General features: G+C 39.1%; 1 protein-coding gene across 1 annotated transcript in view; it reads left to right on the top strand.

The window, feature by feature from the left end:
* PDZRN4 (PDZ domain containing ring finger 4) overlaps positions 1-22,390 on the top strand; it is a 246,893-nt gene that overhangs the window by 185,353 nt on the left and 39,150 nt on the right. The window contains 2 exon segments of the mRNA XM_029963521.1: positions 15,617-15,870; positions 17,316-17,418. Coding sequence (XP_029819381.1) covers positions 15,617-15,870; positions 17,316-17,418 — 357 coding nt within the window.

The raw sequence follows: 22,390 nt of genomic DNA, 5'->3' as shown, positions 1-22,390 counted from the left end.
CACCTTTTTTTTAACATAACTTTTAAGTGAAGAACCATTTATTATCTGAGTGCAAGACCTGGCACAGTACATATCTCCACCATAGCTCTTCCAAGCTTCAGTATGAATATCTCACACCTTTACAGCCTCTTTCAAACCCAGTTCATTATGATCTTTTTTATAAGTCTTGAATTTCACAGATAATTGACAAGATAGGCTCTAAGGGGCTTAGAGCCAACTATGTTAATGAAGATGCTTTAGGAAGTTCTAGTGCTGAGAAGCCTAATCTATTATGGGAGAAAAATAACTGATTGGCCATATATAGCAACAGCTATAGTAAATGAAATACCTCAGTTGTTTTCTATTTTATTTTTTCACAAAATACCCAAAGGCAATAATCCACATTCTGGATTAACAGCCTATAAAATATTACTTTAAAAAGTAAAGCCCTCTTTGAGCTAACTTCTGGCTACACAAAAGGCATCAAGAAGCAGCAGAGTCTCTGCTGTGTTGTACTTGTGTAACTTGAAACCATGCTGAGTGAATGCTTTTTTTCTGCTTTTGTAAGACATGGGAAGAATAATTTCTGTCCAAGACTATAAATCAGACCTCATCCTGGGAAATATGTTTACAACACCCTTGAATACCACTATCTATTAATAGAGATGTTCTCCCTGGATTAACAAATGCCATAATAAAATATCTTTATAATTTTTCAGCATTTTAAACTCTTCTCTTCCTGTCTTTCACCAATTTTATTTTAATGTCTGACTTTTTTTGTATCTAAATTCTCCAAAACTGAGGTCTTGTCATTTAGTAAATTGAAAGAATATTCACACAAATGCAAGGTATTTAATTCTGCAGAACAATTGCTGTCTTCCTCTTCAACCTGGAGTCCTGGTTGGTTCTACTGTACATTGACTGTGCCTTGTGTCCAGATAGTTGCATGAAATACAACTTATGGAGAGTAATCATTTTATCACAGTCTGCCCATTTTGAAGATTTTCTGCCTTTTCGGAAGGTGCAATCTCTGTCAAGCAAAATAGTTTAAAACTCTCAGAAGGATTTGCACAGGTACCTGTTTTGAGTGGAGGGGGAAAGCACCTGAAGAGTGAAGGGGAAGGAGAGTGGATTTGAGGAGAACACGGGCAACATAGAGGGAGAAGACAATTGCCTGTAGGGTAAATAACCAAAACATTTTAATAAAGATGATTTCTGAAGCAAGAGTTTTCAGTAATTCCATTTTTAGCACAGCCTCCATATCAGTGTAGTTATACTGAAGGCAAGAGACAAGAGTGTTGAGAGAAGCAGTAGCCAGGATGAATAGGGAGATTTGTTAATCTAGTTTAGTATGGAGGAGTTGGTGGAATAAAATTAAATGGTGTACCTAGGCTTAGGACCATTGTGGGATTTGCCAGCCTTGAAGTTCAGCATACACAGTGTAGAAGGTGTTAAAGTACGATTCAAAGAAAAGGATGATTACACTTAGGAGAGGCAAAGAGTAAGTGGGGCATAATGAATCACAGACTAAGCAGGGGCGTATGGTTACAAAGGCAGGCTAACCTGATAGACTTTTTGATTAGCAAATACCTTATCTTGACAAAGAGTATGTGTTAGGTCCTCTTTGTCTGGACTTCAGATAAACAAAAATATCTGGTCTGGTACTATAAAGGAAAATACTAGCTAAATTAGAATAGAATTGGTTAGATAAGAGGTTATAAGGAGGATACAGAGTTGACTCTGGAGGAATATCCATCTACATGTAGAGCTAAAAAGGAAAGTGAAAGGCTGGGGAGAGGTTACTGCTGGAGCTCCAGAAGAGTATATCTTTGCAGTGATCTTGTTTAATACTTTTATTAGTGACATTTGCTGAAATATCAGCAAACTTTACCTGCCAATTCCTAAAGACATGTTTAATGTCTTTTAAAATACCAATGGCTTCAGCAGGACTGGAAGGTTTACCTGGGAACCTTGAGGGGGGAAAGGAGAAGATGAGGAGGGGAGAAGGCTAAATGATGAGGCAAGAAGGTAGAGAGAAAAAAGAGACATGCCATAATGAGTCATGTTTTATGAAAAGACAGTAATCAGTGTAATAATAAGAAAGCAGAGATTGAGACTAGACCAGTTATTTCTCCCATTTGCTCCACTACTGGGAGATTTCTAAACATAGTTGTTGTACCCATTTGGCTGGGTTGGAGTACTCAGAAGAGTAGCCTCCATCCACCCACATACTTAACTCCTTAAATCCAACCCTATTTGATAGGTGGTTAGATTATATTTGATGACTTGAAATTATAGCTTCAGAAAGCAGTGTATGATTTCTTGCCTTCCAAAATGTCTAGTAACCTGATTGAAAGACTGCCTTGCAGAGTGAAAGATGTGGTTTCATACAGGTATGCTGAGTTCAGCTTTCCCAATATCTAGGCAAATGACTTATTTGTTAGGCTAATGTGTCAGTGCAGCTACTACTGTTCCCAATCTGTACTGTCCTCACTTTTTACGGGAAAGTCTTGTGTTCCAGTGGTTGACTTACTTTTTAAGAAATTTGGCTGACTATCCTGGGCCTGGAGTAAAAGAGTAGATCTAGTGGGGAGAAGTGGCTGCTTAACTGCAGGGCTTTGATGGCAGCTCTAAAAGTGCCTTTTGAGTTTGCTTCCAGCCCGTTAGCATGATGGCTCTTCTCTTGCTCCATGGACCACAAGCAGCTCCTGCTTGATGGTCTTTGAGGAACTCTGTGCCTCCTCCTGCCCAAATAATGCAGGGTGAAATGAGGATACTGATACCTTTTGATACTCATGCACCTGGGCTGTTGATCATGCATGAGGATATCAGATGGGATAGCATTGCCCTCTCTGAGATCACAGTGTCACAATCTGCTCCAAGTAATCCCTCTCTCGCTCAAGAGAGCTGTGGAATGTACAGGATGTGATGGCTGGCCTGCAGCTTGTTTCCACTGACTGCAACAGGCACTGGGGGAAGCTGGAGATTAAGACTGCATGTCTGGGTACCTGACCTCACAGTTCCTGGGTTTTCCTAAGGGTGAAGTTTGCAGGGGGAGGTGGGGAAAAAATGCACATTCTGAATATCTGTAAGATAGCACTGGCTACCTTAACTGTGCTTTCGTGAGGCTTAACATGCTGACAACTGAGAGTAGTATTTCTATTTGGTATTAAGAAAAGCACTCAAGGCCAGTATGCAAATTTTTCCCCACAAAAATCTTCTTCTCTGACAATCTCCATTAAGAGCAAATTTGTTTCTAATGTATGCAAATATTGAATTTTCACAGAATTAGAAACCTACAGTCCCTTTTCTCAGATGTTTTCTTTCTTGTCTAACAATATCAATAATTAACTGCAAACTAGTCACAGTGAGAAACAGAACAATGAATATTAACTTGGCAGGTTTATTTTTAAACTGTCTGCCTGAAAAGCAACCTGTACCATTCCAATATTTCCCATCTCTTATATGAATAGTAATCAAAGAATTTTCTTTGTAATGGTAGACCTGAAAAATAGCAGACAAAATGGTTTATGCTTGGAACAAAAAACAGTGATACAAGGGTTGAAGACCTGTGGTCAGGTGGTTCATTGTCAGATGTGGAAGCTGGCCAAATTTCCCCAGTGGCCTGGCCTTTCTGCCATGGTTCCACATCAGCAACCGAGCCCAACAAGTGTCAGGATGAATTCAAATAGTAGAATTGATTGCAGGGAATGATTTATGCCTGTCTGCCTCTCCTCAGGTGGGGAAGGCTTGTTTAAATTTGGCCCTGCCATTTTGAGCTGGCTTCAGACATTTCTCAATTTATTGGAAGTCTCTGCTTTTCACATGCGGTTCTTTTCACCAATAACTTTATGCTATGACATTTTACTTTACTGATTTGTAAAACCAGCTTACCATAAAAGTTTTAAGGAACCTGGCTTTCTTAAAGAATATATCTATCAGCAGTAACAGAAAAGCTACACTCAAGTCCTACATGGTGTGGATTTTGAAGCAAGAACTTATTTGACTTTAAACTTGAGGGGGAAAGTACACTTTTCTTCAACTGAGCCATTTTAAAACATAACCTTTTCAACAAATAAGCCAAGAAGAAACCTTTGAATTGAGGTACATCTGAGTTGTAAAAACACTTGGTTGAAATTTGCACTTCACTACAGCATATTGATCCAGTTGCAAGCCTATGCTTCTGCTCCCTGCCTGCCTCCTATATAAAGAACAAACAAGAATTTTACAAGCTGTGATGTTACAACATCATATTTTGGTTTCTGTGAGAATAGACTAGACTGGACTAGAATAAAATACAGTTGGAAGGGACCTACTAGGATCATCTAATTCAAGTACCTTCACATCTTTCTCAGATGGTGGGGCCCTGAACTGCACAGAGCACTCCGGGTGGGGCCTCACCAGTGCTGAATACAGCGGTGTAATCGCCTCCTTTGGCAGGCTGGTGATGCACCCCAGGATCGGCACACTGGTGACTCACACTGAGCCTGCTGTCAGCCAGCACCCCCAGATCACTTACTGCAGGGCTGCTCACTAGCCACTCTGCTCCTAATCTATACTTGTGCACAGCATAGATATTTTATATTTTACCATGGTTTCTTGCCTTCTACTGAAGAAGGTTGCAGAAGTTATTCTACTGGTAATCATTATTTTATGAGCACATATGGAACTTACATCTCCCTTTATAAAATAATCCAGTGTATATAATCTGTATATTGCCAGCAAGAATTCATGTACACCTAACACTTCTCTTATAATATATAATGTAAAAAACAAAGGGTCTTATTTCTTCTTTCACTAGTGTCTATCCTTTTCTTTTATGAAATGTCATATAAATTGCAAAAAGAAAACCTCATTTTTAAAAGGACTTTCTTCATGAGAAAAAGGGAAGATGACATTGGGCTTGTCTTGATATCCCACAGTGTGCCATGATTAAAGTATTTTTATTGTCTAGGCCATAAACTTTATATAAAAGGGTATCATTCATTGTCTAAATTCTCAGCATGAATGTTTAGTCATTATTTTACTACAGCAGTACTTAGAAGGCCCTACTTACTTTGAGGCTCTGTGGTGCTTGATGCTATATAACCAAAAAGACAGTCCTTGCTCCTAGGCTTTTTTTTTCCAAATACCTAAGTATAGCAGATATAAAGTGTGGATTGTGCTATTCTTTTCAATGTTTTAATTAAGTCGTTCATGCTGCTTTCAAATAAGATAATCAAAAGCCTGTCAGATAATCTCATTACATATTAAAGGATAGTTCTGTTGCTCTGAACAGAAAGAATTACTCTGTTCCTGATATCGAAAGGTCTTTTATGCTCTGTATGCTAAACTGCATCATCTGATGTTGGTGCATGGCAATTGAAAGCAGCAGGAACTGCCCACATGTATCCAAAGACCAGTTTTTTTCTGAAGAGTTGACAAAGAAATTCTTCAAAATCTGTTTGTATTTCAGTGGTATTTGTGGTATTGTAAGGCAATGGTGCAGCGTATTCAGTGGCGAGTCAACAGCACAGCCCTGTCTACCAGCCACATATAAACTCCCTTGATGTATTTTTCAGCCATCTGGACCTTAACAGTCTTGCTGTGCCTTTGGAGAGCTCGAACTGCAGCTCTGATAGACTCACCATACACCTGGAATTGCCTGGGAAAAGGAAACTGATGAGCATTGTGTGAACTTCCTCAGAAATTGCCCTTTGCTGATTTTTGGAGAGTCCATTGGAGAAATGAGCCAGCTCCTTCATTCTCTCCTGAAGGTGGTATGGAGGACCTCCCATGTAGACTTCATTCAGGGAAGGTTCCCTTTGCAGGTATTAAATACTAAAGCTGTACAGGAGTGGTTGCTGCTGCTAATGCTGCAGAGAGCAAACCCAAGAAGATAAAGGAAGTCAAAGAAGCAACTGAAACATAACGGAGGGAGGCCAAAGAGGCAAGTGGAATAAAACAGGGGAAGGAAGTGGTGAAGGAAGGCAGAGATATGGAGGGAGGAAGGAGGGAGACACTCTAGAAGAAAGAGTAGAGTTGGAAACACTGGGACAGAAATAGCAGCTGTAATTGATTTTTAGCCAGGAAGGAGCTGCAGCTCTTACTACTGAAGGCACATACACAGTCTCAGTGCTGTATAAATAAGATAGAATTAAACTGGTACTGATATTCACATCCCTTACCATTTTTCCTCTTAAGAAGGAATGTGGCAATTAAACTTTAGAAAGAAGGAACTAAAATATTTCTGTGTCAGTGCAGTAAGTCGTCATTCAGTAGAAAAATAATCTTACATGAATAAATAGTCTTTAAAGGAGGATTAGAGTAGGAGAGAGAGAAACAAAAGGGAAGAAACAGTCATAAATATGTGTCATCAAATCCCTTTTCAATACCTCTACATGTAGGTTTATTTGTGTTCACTGTGTGTAACTAAAAGTTTACGGCTCTTCTCTTGATGTTCAAATAAAAATTGCTGCTAAGCTTTCCTAAAAGCTACTGGGAACTTTCTGGTACCAAATCATCTAATGAACTTTTGAATGGCAGGAAAGGTCCCACCACTCGCTTCATTTTATGAAATGGGTGGTTCCTCTGAATTCATTTTCTTCTTTGAAAAAGAGATCAAGGAAGTTGCCATGTTTCGGAGATAGGATGAAGTTAAACTTAATTGTAATCTCTTGTTTTTCAGCCCCTATATCTGAGAAAATCTAAATACATGTGAGCTTGCCAAAAGTATTTTTTAAATATTTAGTCCTGTAAAATATTGGAAGGAATTTTTGAAAGTACTGTTATGCCAAAAAAAAATTCTTAATATGCTGCTTCTGGAGTAAAGCCATGAAAATCAATGAAGAACAACAGTGTCAGATGAGTGTCAAGGCAGCATGAGAGAAGAATGGGAAAATAATGAAAGAGACCCTCCAAGTTTTATTCTAAAGAGGAGAAACCTTTTCTATTCCTTCAAGATGAAAATTAAAACAGATGCACAGTAAAAAATGCATATTAAAGTAGAGCTAGTCTGTTGTACACCCATTAAAAAAAGCCAGTGCAGATGCATTTAGGGATCACTCTGACCGTAGCACTTCGTGTGGGTGCCATCCCAGCAGGACATCAGGTTGCATTAGATGTGTGGCAGAACCTGGGAACTGGCCACAGTATCAACCAGTCTGGGACCTGACTCAGTGCTCTGATGTTGAGTTTAATGTTGCTGCAGTTTTGCAGTGTGAAATGCTGGCACATGGAGCACCCTTCTGGCCAGGGTGCAACTCCACTTACCAGATAGGCTTATGGCAATGCGCTGTTGGTTGCTCTTCTCTGCAGCTTCTTAGGAGCCAACCCAGTGTACTGGTGCTTGCTGATGGACATGCTGGCAGAAAGATGCTCTCTTGCTGGGTTGAGGATCACTGTGGCACAGGGGAAGCAGGCTTCCAGTGCCGGCAGTGCAGTCGGGAGCAGGGCAGTGAGACCCAACCAGCTGCTTGCACTACTACAGCCATCTGTCCTGCTCCTGCACAGCTGGAGCAACTGGGAGTTAGTCCTCCATGCTGGGAAACCTCTAGCTCTTGCTGTGCTACCTTAAACTTAAAAAAATAGAGTCTGCCTTGTGCTTAACTACATGCCTTAAATGGGAAATTTTAATAATGTGCCAACAGCAGCAGTTTGGAGTATCTTACTGAGGAAAAGGTCACTGTGCCCATAAGTTATCCTAGCATTTGATCAGTAGACTCTTTTCCAAGACTTTAAGTCTCATTATTCACTGCTTATAAAGTCACTTGAGATATAAAAAGTCTTTTTATAGTAATGAAAGAACTCCCACAATTAGCCAGAAGGCAGCCATCTATCTTTTTAAACTACTCAGTTCAGAGGAGACCAGGAGTTTCAGTTGTCTGTATGTGGATGAATTGTTATGACAGTGATAAGTGTAACATTCATATGGGATGCCAGCCGTGGCTGAGTTCATGAAAGGGTGGAGGATTTTTTTAGAAGAGAAACTCTTCTGTTAGTGAAACCTAGAATATAATTCCCTGAAAAGGAAAAAAGTGATTACACATTGTTTACAGAGTCTTGACATCTGCCATTCAGCCTCTTCCATTATTCTTTGGGAATTGCAAATGATTAAAGAATGTTGTTAATTTGATCTCCTAAAACTTGAATGACAACTATCTTTTGAAGAGCCTCTTCCCTGAGAAAAATACGTACCTTGAAAGAGAGACGGGAGAGTCAGCTTGTGATAGAGCAGGGACACCATGAAGTTCGCAGGAGAATACAGCATTCAGTGCAAGGGCTTAGAGATAAAAAGTATTTGTTCTGAGCACACATATTGACCTTTGATTGTATTCTCCCCACCATAAAAGAGTTGCTGTATGTGGTAGATCTCTTGAGAGATTTATTTAATGTCCTATCCATAAATAGAAAAAATTTGCAATGATTAATGTAATAAATGATGGTCTAATTATATCAAGAAGTAACACAACGCATTTTATGTATGCCACAACTAGTTTAGTCTTTATTGCCCTCAGGCAGAATCTTAATATCATCAGAAAAACTGTTTATCAATATTAAAAGCAATTTGCATAGTAAATACACCCCAGCCTTGCAGCATTACCATCTGGGTTAGCTGAGCATTTGTGTTGGTACCAGGAGGTGCTGGTGAAGGCAGACCTCACAGGGGGTCAGGCTCTCCAGCTGTCGCCATGGGAGGATGACAAGTGCCAGTGTCCCCAACCTGAGAGTAGGGGACAGGTTCAGTGAGAGACCAGTGGGAGGTCTTTGTGGAGAAGAGATCAGGAAAGGAAAGATGTAAGGCACTGAAATCAGCAAGCATGAGAGTAAGAAGACTTCTAGGGAGTAAAGAAGAGTCCACACTGAGAGAAGGTGTCAGAGTGGAAAAGCTGGCAGCCTAAGAGAGAGACCATAGGTAGTAAAGCAAGGGAAAGGAAAATGAGACTCGAAGTACTAGCTGGAAGAGGATTTGAGAAAAATGGCTGTTGCAACTAGTCACAGGTCTGTTGGGCAGATTGATGGAGTCAGAAAAGGATAACAACAGCTGATCACAAATGCATGTGTAGCTGCTGTTGTCTCTGGGAAGCTCACTCTGAAACTAATAAAGTGATTCTTAAATTTAATTTGGTGTTTTCATTTTACTCACAAACCAAGAAAATTGCAGATAACACAAACCAAGAGAACAGTAGATAATAGTAAATAGTACATTCTCTCTTCCAAAACACAAGTGAATGTTTTCTGAGCTGTTGCTGTGCTTTCTGAACTGTGCTTTCTGAGCTGTTCTGATGTTGTTGGACATCAGCATTAAAGGACTTGAAAGGATCTTTGTGAGATGTGCACTGCTCTAACACACAGCTCTGAGTTGGAGGGCCTATTCTCCAGTTACACAGAATGCCAAACCTCATGTTGTGAAGTGCAGAAATTCAGTTTTCATTTTGGCCACAAATTAAACCTGCTAGTTCAGTAGTGATTTTAAACTCGGACCAGGCATAATTATCCTGGAGATGTGAACTGTATCATCTGTTTTTTTAAGAGGTGTCCCAAGGTGAGGGCCCAAATCCACAGAGCCTTTAAGCATGGAAATGTCCATACACTGTTGGAGGAGATTGAAATGCTCACAGGCATTTGTGATGAATGATCGTTGTGCCTAACTCAGCCAGCTGGAAGCAGCCTATAGGCATGCGTCTAAAACACCATCCATTTCCTATACTCAGTACCATAAATGCAATTAGGCAGTCAATAAATTTTGTATTTAAAACCCCAAACCTCCTCCTAAAGTTAAGGGGGATCTTCAGTGATTGCTTTGCTTACAATAGATTTGATTTTTCTTTCAAAACGTGGAGCACAATTCTGCACACAGAATTTTGGGAGACAATTCTTCTAGTACAGGTTTTTAGTTAGAGATGACTGGGTCGAGAAGGTAAAGTCATGGAGAATAAAGATATTAAATGAGTTTCTATTTGTTGGAGAACTGAAGTTGCACAAGCTCATCCATATTAGTTACCTTGCTCACTAGTTTGCTATAGTTAACTGCAGTTGTGATGAGAACTATTTGTCCATTCCCTGTACATCTACCTGGGGCATTTTTCTACTTCAGTTTAAAAATCTTTTGAATTCCCTAGTATAGCAATACTTCCAGGCAGTGTCCAGGTCTTTGCTGGGGTCTTTTGGGAATGTGTCATGTCCTTCACAGAGAGGAGCTGTAGCTGTCAGACCTGCCCTCAGATGCATCGATCATGGTGAACAACTCTGACAAAAAGGAGCATAGTCCTGAGGTCAGCTGAAAGAAGGGTGCTTTTTTTTTTGATAACTGCTGTTTAAATGATCAAAATTGCCGAGAAGTCACTGGGTTGTCTCCTCTAAGAGGAAGTTTTACAGAATGGAAATAGGTGTATTTCTACGCTTTCCCAGGTTTTGTAGCATTTATTTTGTCTTGTTTAAATTAAGGCTTACCCATAGGCTTTTCAGCCATATTAGTAGATTTCTACTAAATACTGGGAATTGGAAGTAGTGCTGTTTAAACACAGAGATACACAGAGGACTGCAGTACTGGACATGGCCTGGCTCTACTCAGTAGAGCCAGTTGGTATATATACCAACTACACAGGCTACTGAACAGCACAAAACTCAGCTCTACACGTAATGGAGATGTAATTCTTGTTACAAGCCTGTCGTTCAGCTTGAGGGAAGCAGCCAGAGCCTGCATGTTCAGCAGCTTGTGTAGGTTTTAGAAGGGATGACAAGATTTTGCTGTCAGCGCAGCAAGGATCAAACTGGAACAAATGTCGCTTAACTCATCTGGCTAAGGAAGACAAAATGTCATTAACCAGCATAATAACAGTTGTCCCTTTACTGAACTTGCATGAACCCTGACTGAGATAGTGCTCTTGGATAATCGCTGAATTTGCCATCTCTGAGATTAACTTGCAGTTTAGTACTAAACTGTAACCTAAAAGGTCAGTGTGTCAAATGCCCTTTCAGTAGATGAGCTATCACATTTGTCTTAGCAGAAGACTTGCAGTGTCCTCTTCGGCATATGTGTCACTGGTATCTCACATGTCCTGTGTTGCCCTATCCGGCCCACGGAGCCTCACACTGTTGCTCCTCAGCAATGGAAGTTTTCTAGAGTCTGTATATGCCGAAAGCTGTAAGTCTGGGAGGAAGGTCATATATTTTTGTTCTTTTTTTTTCTGTTGCCTGCAGTTAGGGAGGGCTCATATTCCTGTCCTAAAGAAAGACTAGTCAGACTTTGGGACAGTGTTCAATCTTTGTGCCAGTCTGCTGTCCAAGGATGCACCAAGGGTGTGGTAACCTGGGTGTATTTAGGGTGAGAGATTGAAGGTGAAAGGACTGCTGTGATGAAAGTAGATTTAGCACCTGTCAGGTCAGGGGCATCTTCTGTATTGGTGTTGAAATGCCCTAGGACGGTGAGCTTTGTGTGAACTCCAACATCACGTCAGACAGCATCTCTGTCATTTTGCAAGGAAAGCCTTATGTCTAGACATCTCTGCTCTTGTAGAACACTCCTTTATTTTTCCTGTTGCCTCTACTGAATAAATGAAGCATCTGAAAGGATTTTACTTCAGCAGAATTGATCTTAAATTTCAACTTGCATGTGCCAGATATTTGCTAAGGATAGGAGGTTTATCTCATGAGCTGCTAATGCAACACCTTTTGTGATGGTTGCATTCATGTGACTATACATATTTCTTCCTTTTTTCCTTTTTTAATTTTTTCTCTTAATATGGAAAAAGTAAAGACTACAGGAAACATATCAACATTTCTGGCCTTTTTGGTTCAAAAATTCTGGCCTATACTAAATTATCAAAGCAGAAAAGTGTTAGAAGACAGACAAGGCAGTTTAAGTTCTTGATCACAGGGACTTTAATCCTGGAAGCAGTCTTCATCAAAGGACTGATTTTTTTTTTCATCTTTAGAACTCATAACATGAGGATAACCTAACAACCAGTTGTCTAGATTTGTTATAGTCAATGTTTTGCTACTGAGTCCTGTCCTTCCTTCTCTTCTGTCTGCCTCTGTGTGAGTGGGAATAAGTGTATGTACAGTGGTGCTGGCATTGGAAGTGGCACTTGGCCAAAGTCAGTCCATGTTTGCATGAAAGGCAAAGCCCATTTCCTTGTTTATTTTCTGATGCTGATGAAGTTTTGCATGTGGCTGGATTTAGAGCAAGAATACAAAGGGGATGGCCATGATCCAGACAGTGGCCACTAGTACACTCTGGGGGAGATGTTGACAAGTGGCCCAGACTTTGCAGTGTGTCCAATAGCAGGGCGGGGCAGGAGGAGGGACTATGAGGGGTGGGGGAAAGTAATCACTAAACAAAAGCATAATCAAACAGGGCAGGAGGATGGTTTACATGAGAAAAGATATATTCTTTACTTAACATTCACAACTTGCTTGTGGATTAATTAGCCCATCTGCTACAACAAATGTATTCCCATGTCTTTGTGTTGATTGTTAAAAGTGACTGATTTGTCTATCCACTTAAAATAGTACCCTGGATTCCACTGCAAGTAACCTTTCCTAGGCAAGGAATTTATTTAATCATCCACTAAGAACCTGTAAATGGCTTTCTGTAAATAAGTGCTCAGCTGTCTGTGGCTCCCAGGGTAACTATATGTGAGTGTTAAGTTGGGGGATAATGCAGGAGGCTGAAAGTCCTTAAAGAAGCTGCATGAAGAGAGCTTCCAACCCCATCTGTAGTACTGGCTTTAGGTTTTTAAAAAAACTCTCCTCAGCCCCAAGTGGGCAGGACAGCTGCCAGAACATAGTAATTCAGCTATAGATTTTCTTCTGAGAAAGGCAGCATTCATAAATTATGTGACCTTTATGCAGATTGAGAAAGTATGTTGATAAACTTCAAGTGACAATTTAAACAAGTATTGGGTCCAGTGTGCTTGTATTTCACAGGAAACCAACATAAAGCATGGAATGTTTTTAAAGTCTTCAGATTAAATAGGCATTTAAATGAAAATAGGGGTCAACCATAGGTTTCCAGGATAAATGAAAATGTGTATCTTTTGTGATTTTTTCACATTCATGTGATTTTAAAATATTATTATTCTTTAGAAGTAAAATTTGCATGTAAATGGCATTGTTGTGAATTTATGTCTATTTCCGTAGAGTAAGTGATAAGTATTGACTGATGTGAATAAACAGAGCTTCTGGTTTTAAAAAAAAAACCTAATAATGTAATTTTGTATTTTTTATCTTTTTGATTTGCTGATGTGGATCTGTGATAAAATGGTCAGCTTGTGCCAAAATCCATGTGGTTCAGCTGGGATACAGAAGGATTGTGTGTTTTCTACTTGAGTAGGGAAAAAATTGAAACAGTGCTATGTGGTATTTATTCCCAAGCATTTAGTTCTAGGAGAAACACCATATAGTTATCCAAAGCTTAAAAAGTATCAAAAGGGTTTTGGGAGTTAGGAAAGTGATTTTTCTGTTCTTAGGGCCTTAGGAATGAGAGTTCCTCAGAGAGGCTATAGGACACTATTGTTACAAAAACTGCAGAAACTGAAAAAATTGTGTCCTCGGTAGGATCTGATATAGAAACAAGAATGAAGCAGAGACTAGAACTGAAGAGTGAGTAGAAGACCCAGGCTTGAAGATTTATCTCTAATGGCTTCTGTTAGATGGGGCTGAGTCTGAACACCTTGGCAGCATAACTTGTCTTATTGGAAAGTGTTTACAGAAGCACTCTCCTTGGGTAAATTTCTTTGATTTTCTTATAACTTGTTCTTTGACTGCCTTGGCTCTTCTGCTTAGATATCACTGATACTTTTCCATGTAACTTAGATTAATGTAACCCAAGGTTATAATGTGATGGATGATAATTTAGGCAATAAAATTATAACATTAAATCTTAATATTTTTGGCTTGAGTCATCAGAGACCTTGAACTTAGGTGACCAAGCTAGCTGCTGTTCCTATTACCTGATCACTGTCTAGGCTGCAGCTGTATGGAACTTCTGAGTATCCCAGGCATTCAGCACAGGGAATTTTGAGCTTTTTTTTTTTTTTTGTTCAAAATTTTTAGCCTTCTCATCACTGCATACAGCATCATGGTTAGTTAGAAAGATTGGCTAATGTTTGCATTGGTGGCTATGCTACCAGCCTCATATTTGCATGTCCTTATGGGTAATGTGTAATGAGTAATATGGACATGAAATCACTGCTTCTTTGGAAGTTATGTCACAGGAAAGATGGTTCGACCTTGTATTTGAGCACGTACTCCAGAAATGTATTGACTTGATATATACGTGTAGTTAATGTTCAACAGTATAATAGTCATGCACACAAATAGACAGGACTATGGCTGCACGTGCTGCCCCAAAATGTTGCTGAAGGCTGCTGAGTTACTGAGGCTCTTTAAGTTTGCTGACATTGTTCTTGTTTACATATTTCTTTTTTGACAAGGAAGTTCCAAGAATTTCTTGAATGGAAGAATGATGTGGCAAATAAATTTTTGTTTCAACCAGTAATTGCAAATGTTGGCAAAAAGTCAGTACCGTTTTTGGAGAGGGTTTAGTCTTAGTTCATTAAGCAGTCTTATGACTCATCGTCTATACAACAAAGTTTATTTGGACATGAACTTGCAGTAGAATCCTATTTCTGATTTGCTGCCAGTGTAGAAATTTTCCTAGGTATATAAATCTTAATCAAGTTTTGGTACCTTCAGATATTCACAATTCTTACTAGAAAACCCTGCCTTTCTACCTCAGCACAGGATCACCTCATTTCCACGTAGCTCAAAACAGTTGGATCCTGTACAGCAGTCAGCAGTGATTCCATTGCTCTGGAAACAGTGTAATAGTGTTTTCTGTGCACAACCCTATGTCCAAGGGCTTAGCTATTGACTGCCATTGACAAATTAGCCTTCACATTTTATGGTGGCCTAATACTTGGGAATATTGCCCTAAAAACCTGAATTCATATGAATTTAGCATAATCCATCCTTGCAGTTACCTTTTTTAATAGCCTAAGGCCTCATCTAGACTGGGAGGTTTATTATTTTCCTGTTCATAGCAAATTATTTATTCAGTTAGTTTGTTTTAGATTTCTCTTTCCTTAAAAAAGCAGCAGCTGACTACATCAGTCAAGTCTTGCTATCTTTGGTCTTAATGGTTATATAATAGCCACAGTAGATAAGTGACAAAACATTGAAAATTGGCCTTGTTTCTTTTTAGACATCAGAGACATGTTTATTGACATCTGCATTATTAGCAATGCTATGCCTGAAATCCTTAAAACATTTGCATGCCACAGAAAATGATGAAATTCAAAATTAAAGGCACCCCTCCTTTTTTATATGTATTTTATGAGATGAATAAAATAGCATGAAAGAAATAATATTACATTACTTTCTAAATATTGTAGTTTCTTTCCTGTGTTTGGATTCCATTGGGTGGGACAATTATGGAAGGGTTCTAACAATTTCTAATTTCTTGCAAAGATTAAAGAATTTATTTCTCCTTCCAACTGTATCTTCCCTCTTACATGCATACCAAAATATAGTCTGGCCAGTGTCATCAGGTGGCTTGACATACTACACAAGTATTTCATCCCCTATATTTTACATCCATATTTTTGTGCTGCCTTTTCTCTAACCTTTGCTATATTTTCTTGTTTTTCTCCAGGTCAATGGGAAGGACCTCTCCAAGGCCACTCATGAAGAAGCAGTGGAAGCTTTTCGCAATGCCAAGGAGCCAATTGTAGTTCAGGTTTTACGACGAGCCCCAGTTAGCAAAGCTCACAGTAGCTCTCAGGATGTTCAGCTTATGAATGCCAGCACTCAGACTGACATTACTTTTGAGCACATTATGGCTCTGGCCAAACTAAGGCCTTGCACACCACCAGTTCCTGATATCTGCCCTTTTCTACTTTCAGACAGGTATGGTTTATGTTTTTCTGCTATTTACCTGTGGGATTGAGGCATTGCAGTGGTAGCTTGTAGCCTTCTTTTGAAAAAGTGCCAGAAACACTTTAAATAAATTACAAATGACTTTGATAACCATTGTCCCATTCAGGCTTCAATGACAGTTAAGAAGAAAAACTCTTCTGGGTTCCAGAGTACCAAAAAGGCTTCTTCAAACCTGGAAAGAGCTTGTCTTGTTGTTTTCTGCTCTTCCAAATTTCTTACAGAAAAATCAAGGAAACAAATTATTTAATATGAAGATCCCCTTATCAAAACCAAAACAATTCCAAAAATATAGAGGTCAAAAACTACAGTTTCACCTGTCATATGGCAAATTATATGAATGAAATTATCCATCAGTTCAGTTCTTTGGAACTGAATTGGATGCAATCACCAGCAGGTAGTGCTTATACATAAATAGGGTGTAGAGTTCTTCCTCCTTTGACTCCACCTCATGAATAACATCATGTAGTGGGTGACCCTAGAGGATCCTACAGACCCTCTGTCTGTAGCCAGCAAAACTATGATAGCCCTAGAGCTTTTTCACTGACTTGCTATCATGTTGTGCATCTGTGCAGAATTGATGGTAATGGAGAATATATCACTTTTTACTTTGATGTAGGTCAATTTTTAGAAATTGTAGGTAAGATGGATTGAGCTTACTGCCAACTGCTGCTCAGCAAGGAACATGATATGTGTATTTTTGAGTCATTACTGTGTATTACCAAATTGCAGGCTACTGTGATTGAAGTTCCCATGCCCTCAGCATGGAGAAGAGTTTTCTATCTCTGCTAAGATAGATCCACACTGAGTGTTGCATGGCTGGGATCCAGCCTTGGGTCTAAAGCTGTTGTAAAGACCTCATTCTTTGTGTACCAAGCCCATTTAACGGTGCAGTTTCCTGACATTTTAAGTGTGCGGTTGCTCAAGTGCACCTCACCACCCTGTTACCACTTTAAGAGGAGAGGATAATGCAAGTTGTTTTATGTGAATTCTTGAACAGTTTGTGAGCCTGGTGTGGGTTGTAGACCGTGGATGTTCAAGACTATGACCAGAACTAGTGAGTTGCCCCCAGCTGTGATGCAGCATGTGAATTTTGGAGTTAGGTACCTTTATGAGTGTAAGGAATCCCAAATTGTCACAATTAAACAGTTTGGCCCAAACCAGACCCTTTTAAGAAATCACCCTTTGTCAAATCTGGCAAAAGATGAACCTAGAAAAATGAACTCAGCCAGAGCACGAGCTTTTGAAAAGAAAACAGCCTGTGCTGCTTCTTGGTAGAGTTCCTTTCAGGCTGTCATGCCATTCAGAGTGGCAGTCCTGAGATGAGAAAACTGCAAAGAAATGTGTTTTTTAATCACATTTTAATTTTAAAAAACCCTGTTGCCTCATCTGCTGTTGTACTGCTTTGTTCCACATAGCTGCCATTCTCTTCACCCAGTGGAGCATGAATTTTATGAAGGTAATGAATACCTTTCCAGCCTGCCTGCTGATGCAGATAGAGCAGAAGACTTTGAGTATGAGGTAAGATCACTGGCACACTTCAGCCTCTCTTTCTGTTATTACAGATATGGCGTTTACACAGCTGATAGCAGGCTTCTCTCAGAAAACGAAGAGTGGGAATACTTCTTAAAAAATCGGCACCAAAGACTGTTTTATCTTATACCTGTGTAATGTCACAGGATTTACAGGGGTTAGGGTAAACATGTGAAATACGAAAGCAGAATTCTGCAGTGGGTGAATACATACAAGTCTAAGAGTCTTATTAAGTATGTTCCCACTTCGTGCAGTGAAGAATTAAAAATGGTCACTGGAATTTTGATTGCTTTCCCCCTGCCTCTAACTTTAAGAATCAATTGTCCTTATATCTTATGCCTTAGAGATCAGTCTTTCAGATACTTGGATGTGTACTTGAGTGTTTGTAAGATCACGCTTCAAATTGGAAAATGAATATAATTTCTATTACTTGCTCTTTGATATTTGACATTGTAAGTATTGCATTTATAAGAAATTGTGCTCACTACCACAAGTCTCCCTTTGCTATTAATGTATTGCACTCTCCAGTGACAAGGGTGAATGTGTTTTTGAGTCACTAGAAAACCATTATATGAGGCTTCCGGAAATGATAACATGATTAGTGATGTTGCTCTTCATTGGATTTTCATTTCAATATCTAAATAATCTACTTGTCAGTCAGTCCTTAGCTTTTCATGTTTTCCAGTGTCATCCAGTAACAAAATATTTATAGGGACAGGCATAAGAAACAGATGGTTCTTTTTATTATTAAACAGTGCTGAGTCTTTGCATAGGTTCAAGTTACTGTATTTTAAATAAGAGTGGTTATAAATAATTAAATATCTTTAATACAAGATTAAAAACATCCTATTCTTCTGTTTGCTCTGCCTTAAGAAACCTTTTTAAAGGTTTCATATAACTGGATGACATTTGGAAATTAAATGAATGGCAAAAGCTTTGGCAAATATGCAGTGAGTTCACTTTTATTGGTTTTAGCAGCTAAGATGCTCAATTGCAAGTTCAGCCCGTTGTTCTTCTAGCAGCCTGAGGAATCTGAAGTTCTTCCCCCAGGAAGCAGAAAAATCAAATAAAATCTACTTAGTGAATCTCATCAGAACAAGCAAACTTATATTTGAACTCCTCAAAAAGTCATTGCTAGGGATTTGCTATTTCTTTCCAGTTGAGTTTTATTGTGGTATCTTACAGGATAAGTCTCAGAGTTTAAGTTCTATTTTGACTGCCCATGTGTAATATAATATTAAATTTCTCTGTCAAGTGTGTTTGGTCATGCTACTTGTTTATTAAATGTAATAGAAACTATTTTTATGGTAATATTTAAATATAAATTGGTAATGTAAGCATCTAGAAAGAATATTTTTAAAAATGGTTAAATAAAAATATTTTCCACCATTTAATCAGAATATCAGTGACAATTTTTAAAGGGTCTACCTGGTGGAATCAAATCCTCTTTGTGGCCATTATTAATCCCTACTAATGGCTGGCATAAGCACTGTGACAACAGTAAATGTTTTGGCATGTTCTCTGTTGCCTGTAATCTCTACTAATCACACCATCATAGTCATTAGTTTGCTGTCAGCTGTGATTCAGTTGCCTGAGGCAAATTCACTGAGCGACTGAAATAAAGTGTTTCAAGTGAAATTTATATAGGAAAGGAAATGTCTTAGACTCCTTTGAGAAGAATGCTTTCTACTAAATGTGAAAATTTTGTAGGAGAAACAAAAGAATCTCAGAGCCTTTAATTAACAGAGCTCTAAACATGAAAGGCATTCCCAAAATTTAAACTGGTATGGTAATATTATGGTTTAGGCTACTCATTGGTTGTTACCAATTAATCATACTCATTAGTAAGCTCCCATACCATAAGTAAGGAGCTGGAAAAACTGAGAGCATTGTTCTCAGACATATATATGTCATTCCAAAAAAAAATCTCAGAGTCAAAAGGAACTTCCTAGCTCCTCTTGCCAGTTCCAGGGAGAAGCAGCAGGACAGTGAGTGGAGCAGAGGCGATGGTCCATCGTTGTCACAGTCTACAACGGTACTGGCCTAGGTGTACCTGGCCACTCAGTTCCTGTATGAAAGGACTTGCCCTGATGTTTTCTAGCCCCTCAATTATACCAGTGTTACTTACTGTGAAACAGCTGTGGGAAGTAATCCAATATTTTTTAAATAGATTTTTAGAAGGTTTGTTTTTAACCTAGCCCAGCTACCTGATCTAATCTCCTGCACAGCTGCACAAGTTGCTCTGCTGTGGCACTAGCATCAGGGAAGGGGGAAAATGCTCAGGACTTGGGAAGATAACTTCTAAAATCATCACTGTCCATCCACCATCTAAGGGTGAAAGCAGAAAGAAGAGGAGGTGCAGAAGCTCTGCGCATGCCACCCTACAGTCTGCAGGCTCGATGGAAGAAGCACAGAGTGTTCTCTACTTCACACTATTTGATTTCTCATGTGTTTAGGGAAAAGAGGTTTATTGTTATTACTGTGCGGTATGTAGAAGGAGGATTGTAGTAGTGCTCCTTGATTTTGTCTTTGTTTTTTTCTTTATAACAACTTTCTGGTGTGAACTTTAGCTAATTACACACAGCAAAAAACCTACCTGGTGTCAGGAGTGTGGTTCAGTTTCTAAAATGCATTGGCATTCCCATTGTATGAAAAGGATGCAGATAAGCTGCTCGCAGGTCTCCATGGCAAACTCAATAATTTTTAAATGGATTTAAAGATGAACCTGGAGATTTCAGAAAATAACCCATACTGGGGATATGAACTTGTACTTGCAGTGAATTTGGTAGGATTAGACACTTACAAGACTCTTCTACTCCATTTGTAAGCTAGAAAAGCCCAGTGGGTTCTGCTCAAATTGTCACAGTGCAATGAACTCAAGTATGAGCCAATTGTCTTGGAAGGATGAACTCCCAGAGAAGCTCATTAGGCTCCATACAAAACCATGCTTTAAACAAATGTCTGGGAAGATGATGAAGGATTGCTGATAGCCAACTTGAGCATCCTTATGCTACTGCTGCAAAAATTGCCCTAAAAGGAATCTGAATTGCTTGTAGATTTTGGGATGGGGGCAGAGTCAGCATCAGTCAGTACTGGCAGAAAGAGATCAAAAGATTTGCAATTCTGACATAGCCAGATAAACATGACTTTTAAGAAGGAATTGACTGATTTGTAAATGGTCAGTTGGACTTGTAGTCAATATCACTGATAGAGAGCCAGAGATATCAGGAAAAACCTACCCAGCCTGGCTGTGAGTGGCTGTTGTGCTGCTGGAATCACGTCATGTGATTTTAGAGTATGCGTTACACTTGCTGGTACTAATAAGGCGAAAGGACTAAAAGCATCACAGCTTCTGTTTAATCTGATGTTAAACATGGCTCTAAAATTTGTTCTTGTAAGAAGAATAGAGGATACTGGTGCTAGAAAGGAGCAAATAAGTTAATGGATGTACACTTATTAACTTAAGTTTCTGAACCTACTGTGCAGGAGACAGAAACATCATATACTTGGTTTCGAACATTAGCAGTAACATAGAAATTAAGGGGCCAGAGTCACTTAAATGGTGGAACAGTTGAAAAATAGGTAGAAGAAAAACCTCAAAGAATGTTGGAAAGACAAAACTGGTCAAAAGAAAGCATCACTGATATCTGGATATGTCCTACATATCCAGTCTAAGGGGACTGCCTTTCAATGAGAGAGCAGAAGGAAATAAGATGTTACAAGCAGGCACAAGTTGGTAGTGTTGTTTAGTCAACAGTTCCTTATCCAAGGGCACAGACCGTCATACCATGCATTTACTGAAGTAGCTTCTGAGCAAAAGCAAAACTGGAAGTGATTGCTTTCTGCTGGGGATTACAGCTTTTAAAAACTCATATATCTCAGATAGGCAAAGGTTTATATTTCCAGCTGAATGCTTCTTGCAAGCAGCAAAAGCAGATATCCTTGACAAGGAATAGCAGTGGGTTGAGGTAGCTGTTATTGTTGCATATATGAGAAAGACTAGGCTGAAGTTTTTTATCAGAATTGAGGGGGTTTTTTGGAGGGAGGTTGGATGTTAGTTATGTGGATGTCCAAAGATCTTAGAAATCATTGAATTACTTTATTTTACTTTTTTGCTCAGGTAGTTTGTGCATGTCACTAAATGAACAGACAAGCACATGAGTCATGTACAGGTGAAATCTTTCTGTGGTCAGTTTTTATGGAACCTTTTGAGTCCAGGCAATGAAACAATAATTCTTGCAGGAAACAGCAGCCATGAAAGAGCATAGTATTTTGAGAAGATGCCATGTGGATTTGTCCCTCTTGGAGCATGAGCTAGAAACTACACAGATGTTATTTGGATTCCTCTTATGTTCTAGAAAATAGGACTTCTGGAAATTAGAATATCCATATGCAAGTTGCTTTACTCATCATCCGTATCTCCTCCTAAGCAGAGCAACCCATAGTGCTCTGAGGGTTGGTTAATACCTCTGGGCAAAAATTATTACTCTTAAGATTTTGTTCTGATTTGTAGACCCAAGGGACAGATTTTTCCATCAGAATAAGGAAATAAATATGTGTTTATGCATGTTGAATGGAAGTGCTAATTTATGGTTATGCGCAGCTGTACATATAAATGTTTTGATAAGTATTTGCATTCATAAATCTGTTAACTGTAAGTTTAGATTAGTCCTTCAAGTTTACCATTGGCCTGATCCAAACCTGCTGAAATTGCTAAGGTTTCCTTTTGACCTGAGCATTTCTAGATGCTGTTGGCTGTTTTCACAAACAACTAAAAATGAGCCATGAAGACAGATAAGCTAGAAACCTTTTGGAATTTTCTATGAGTAAGGCTTTGTGTAGACTTCTTTTCACTGGATACTTAAAAGTTGCATAGGGCGAAACTTTATCCTGTTCTCTTTGTTTCTCTTACCGTATCTGAGCATTGCACTAGATGCAATGCTGCACTAACACATCAGTT

Source organism: Manacus vitellinus, unplaced genomic scaffold (assembly GCF_001715985.3).
Source record: "Manacus vitellinus isolate BGI_N305 unplaced genomic scaffold, ASM171598v3 scaffold_5_pilon, whole genome shotgun sequence".
NCBI lineage: Eukaryota > Metazoa > Chordata > Aves > Passeriformes > Pipridae > Manacus > Manacus vitellinus.
The sequence above is the reverse complement of the archived record's forward strand: the minus strand, read 5'-3'. Positions and strand labels throughout refer to the sequence as shown.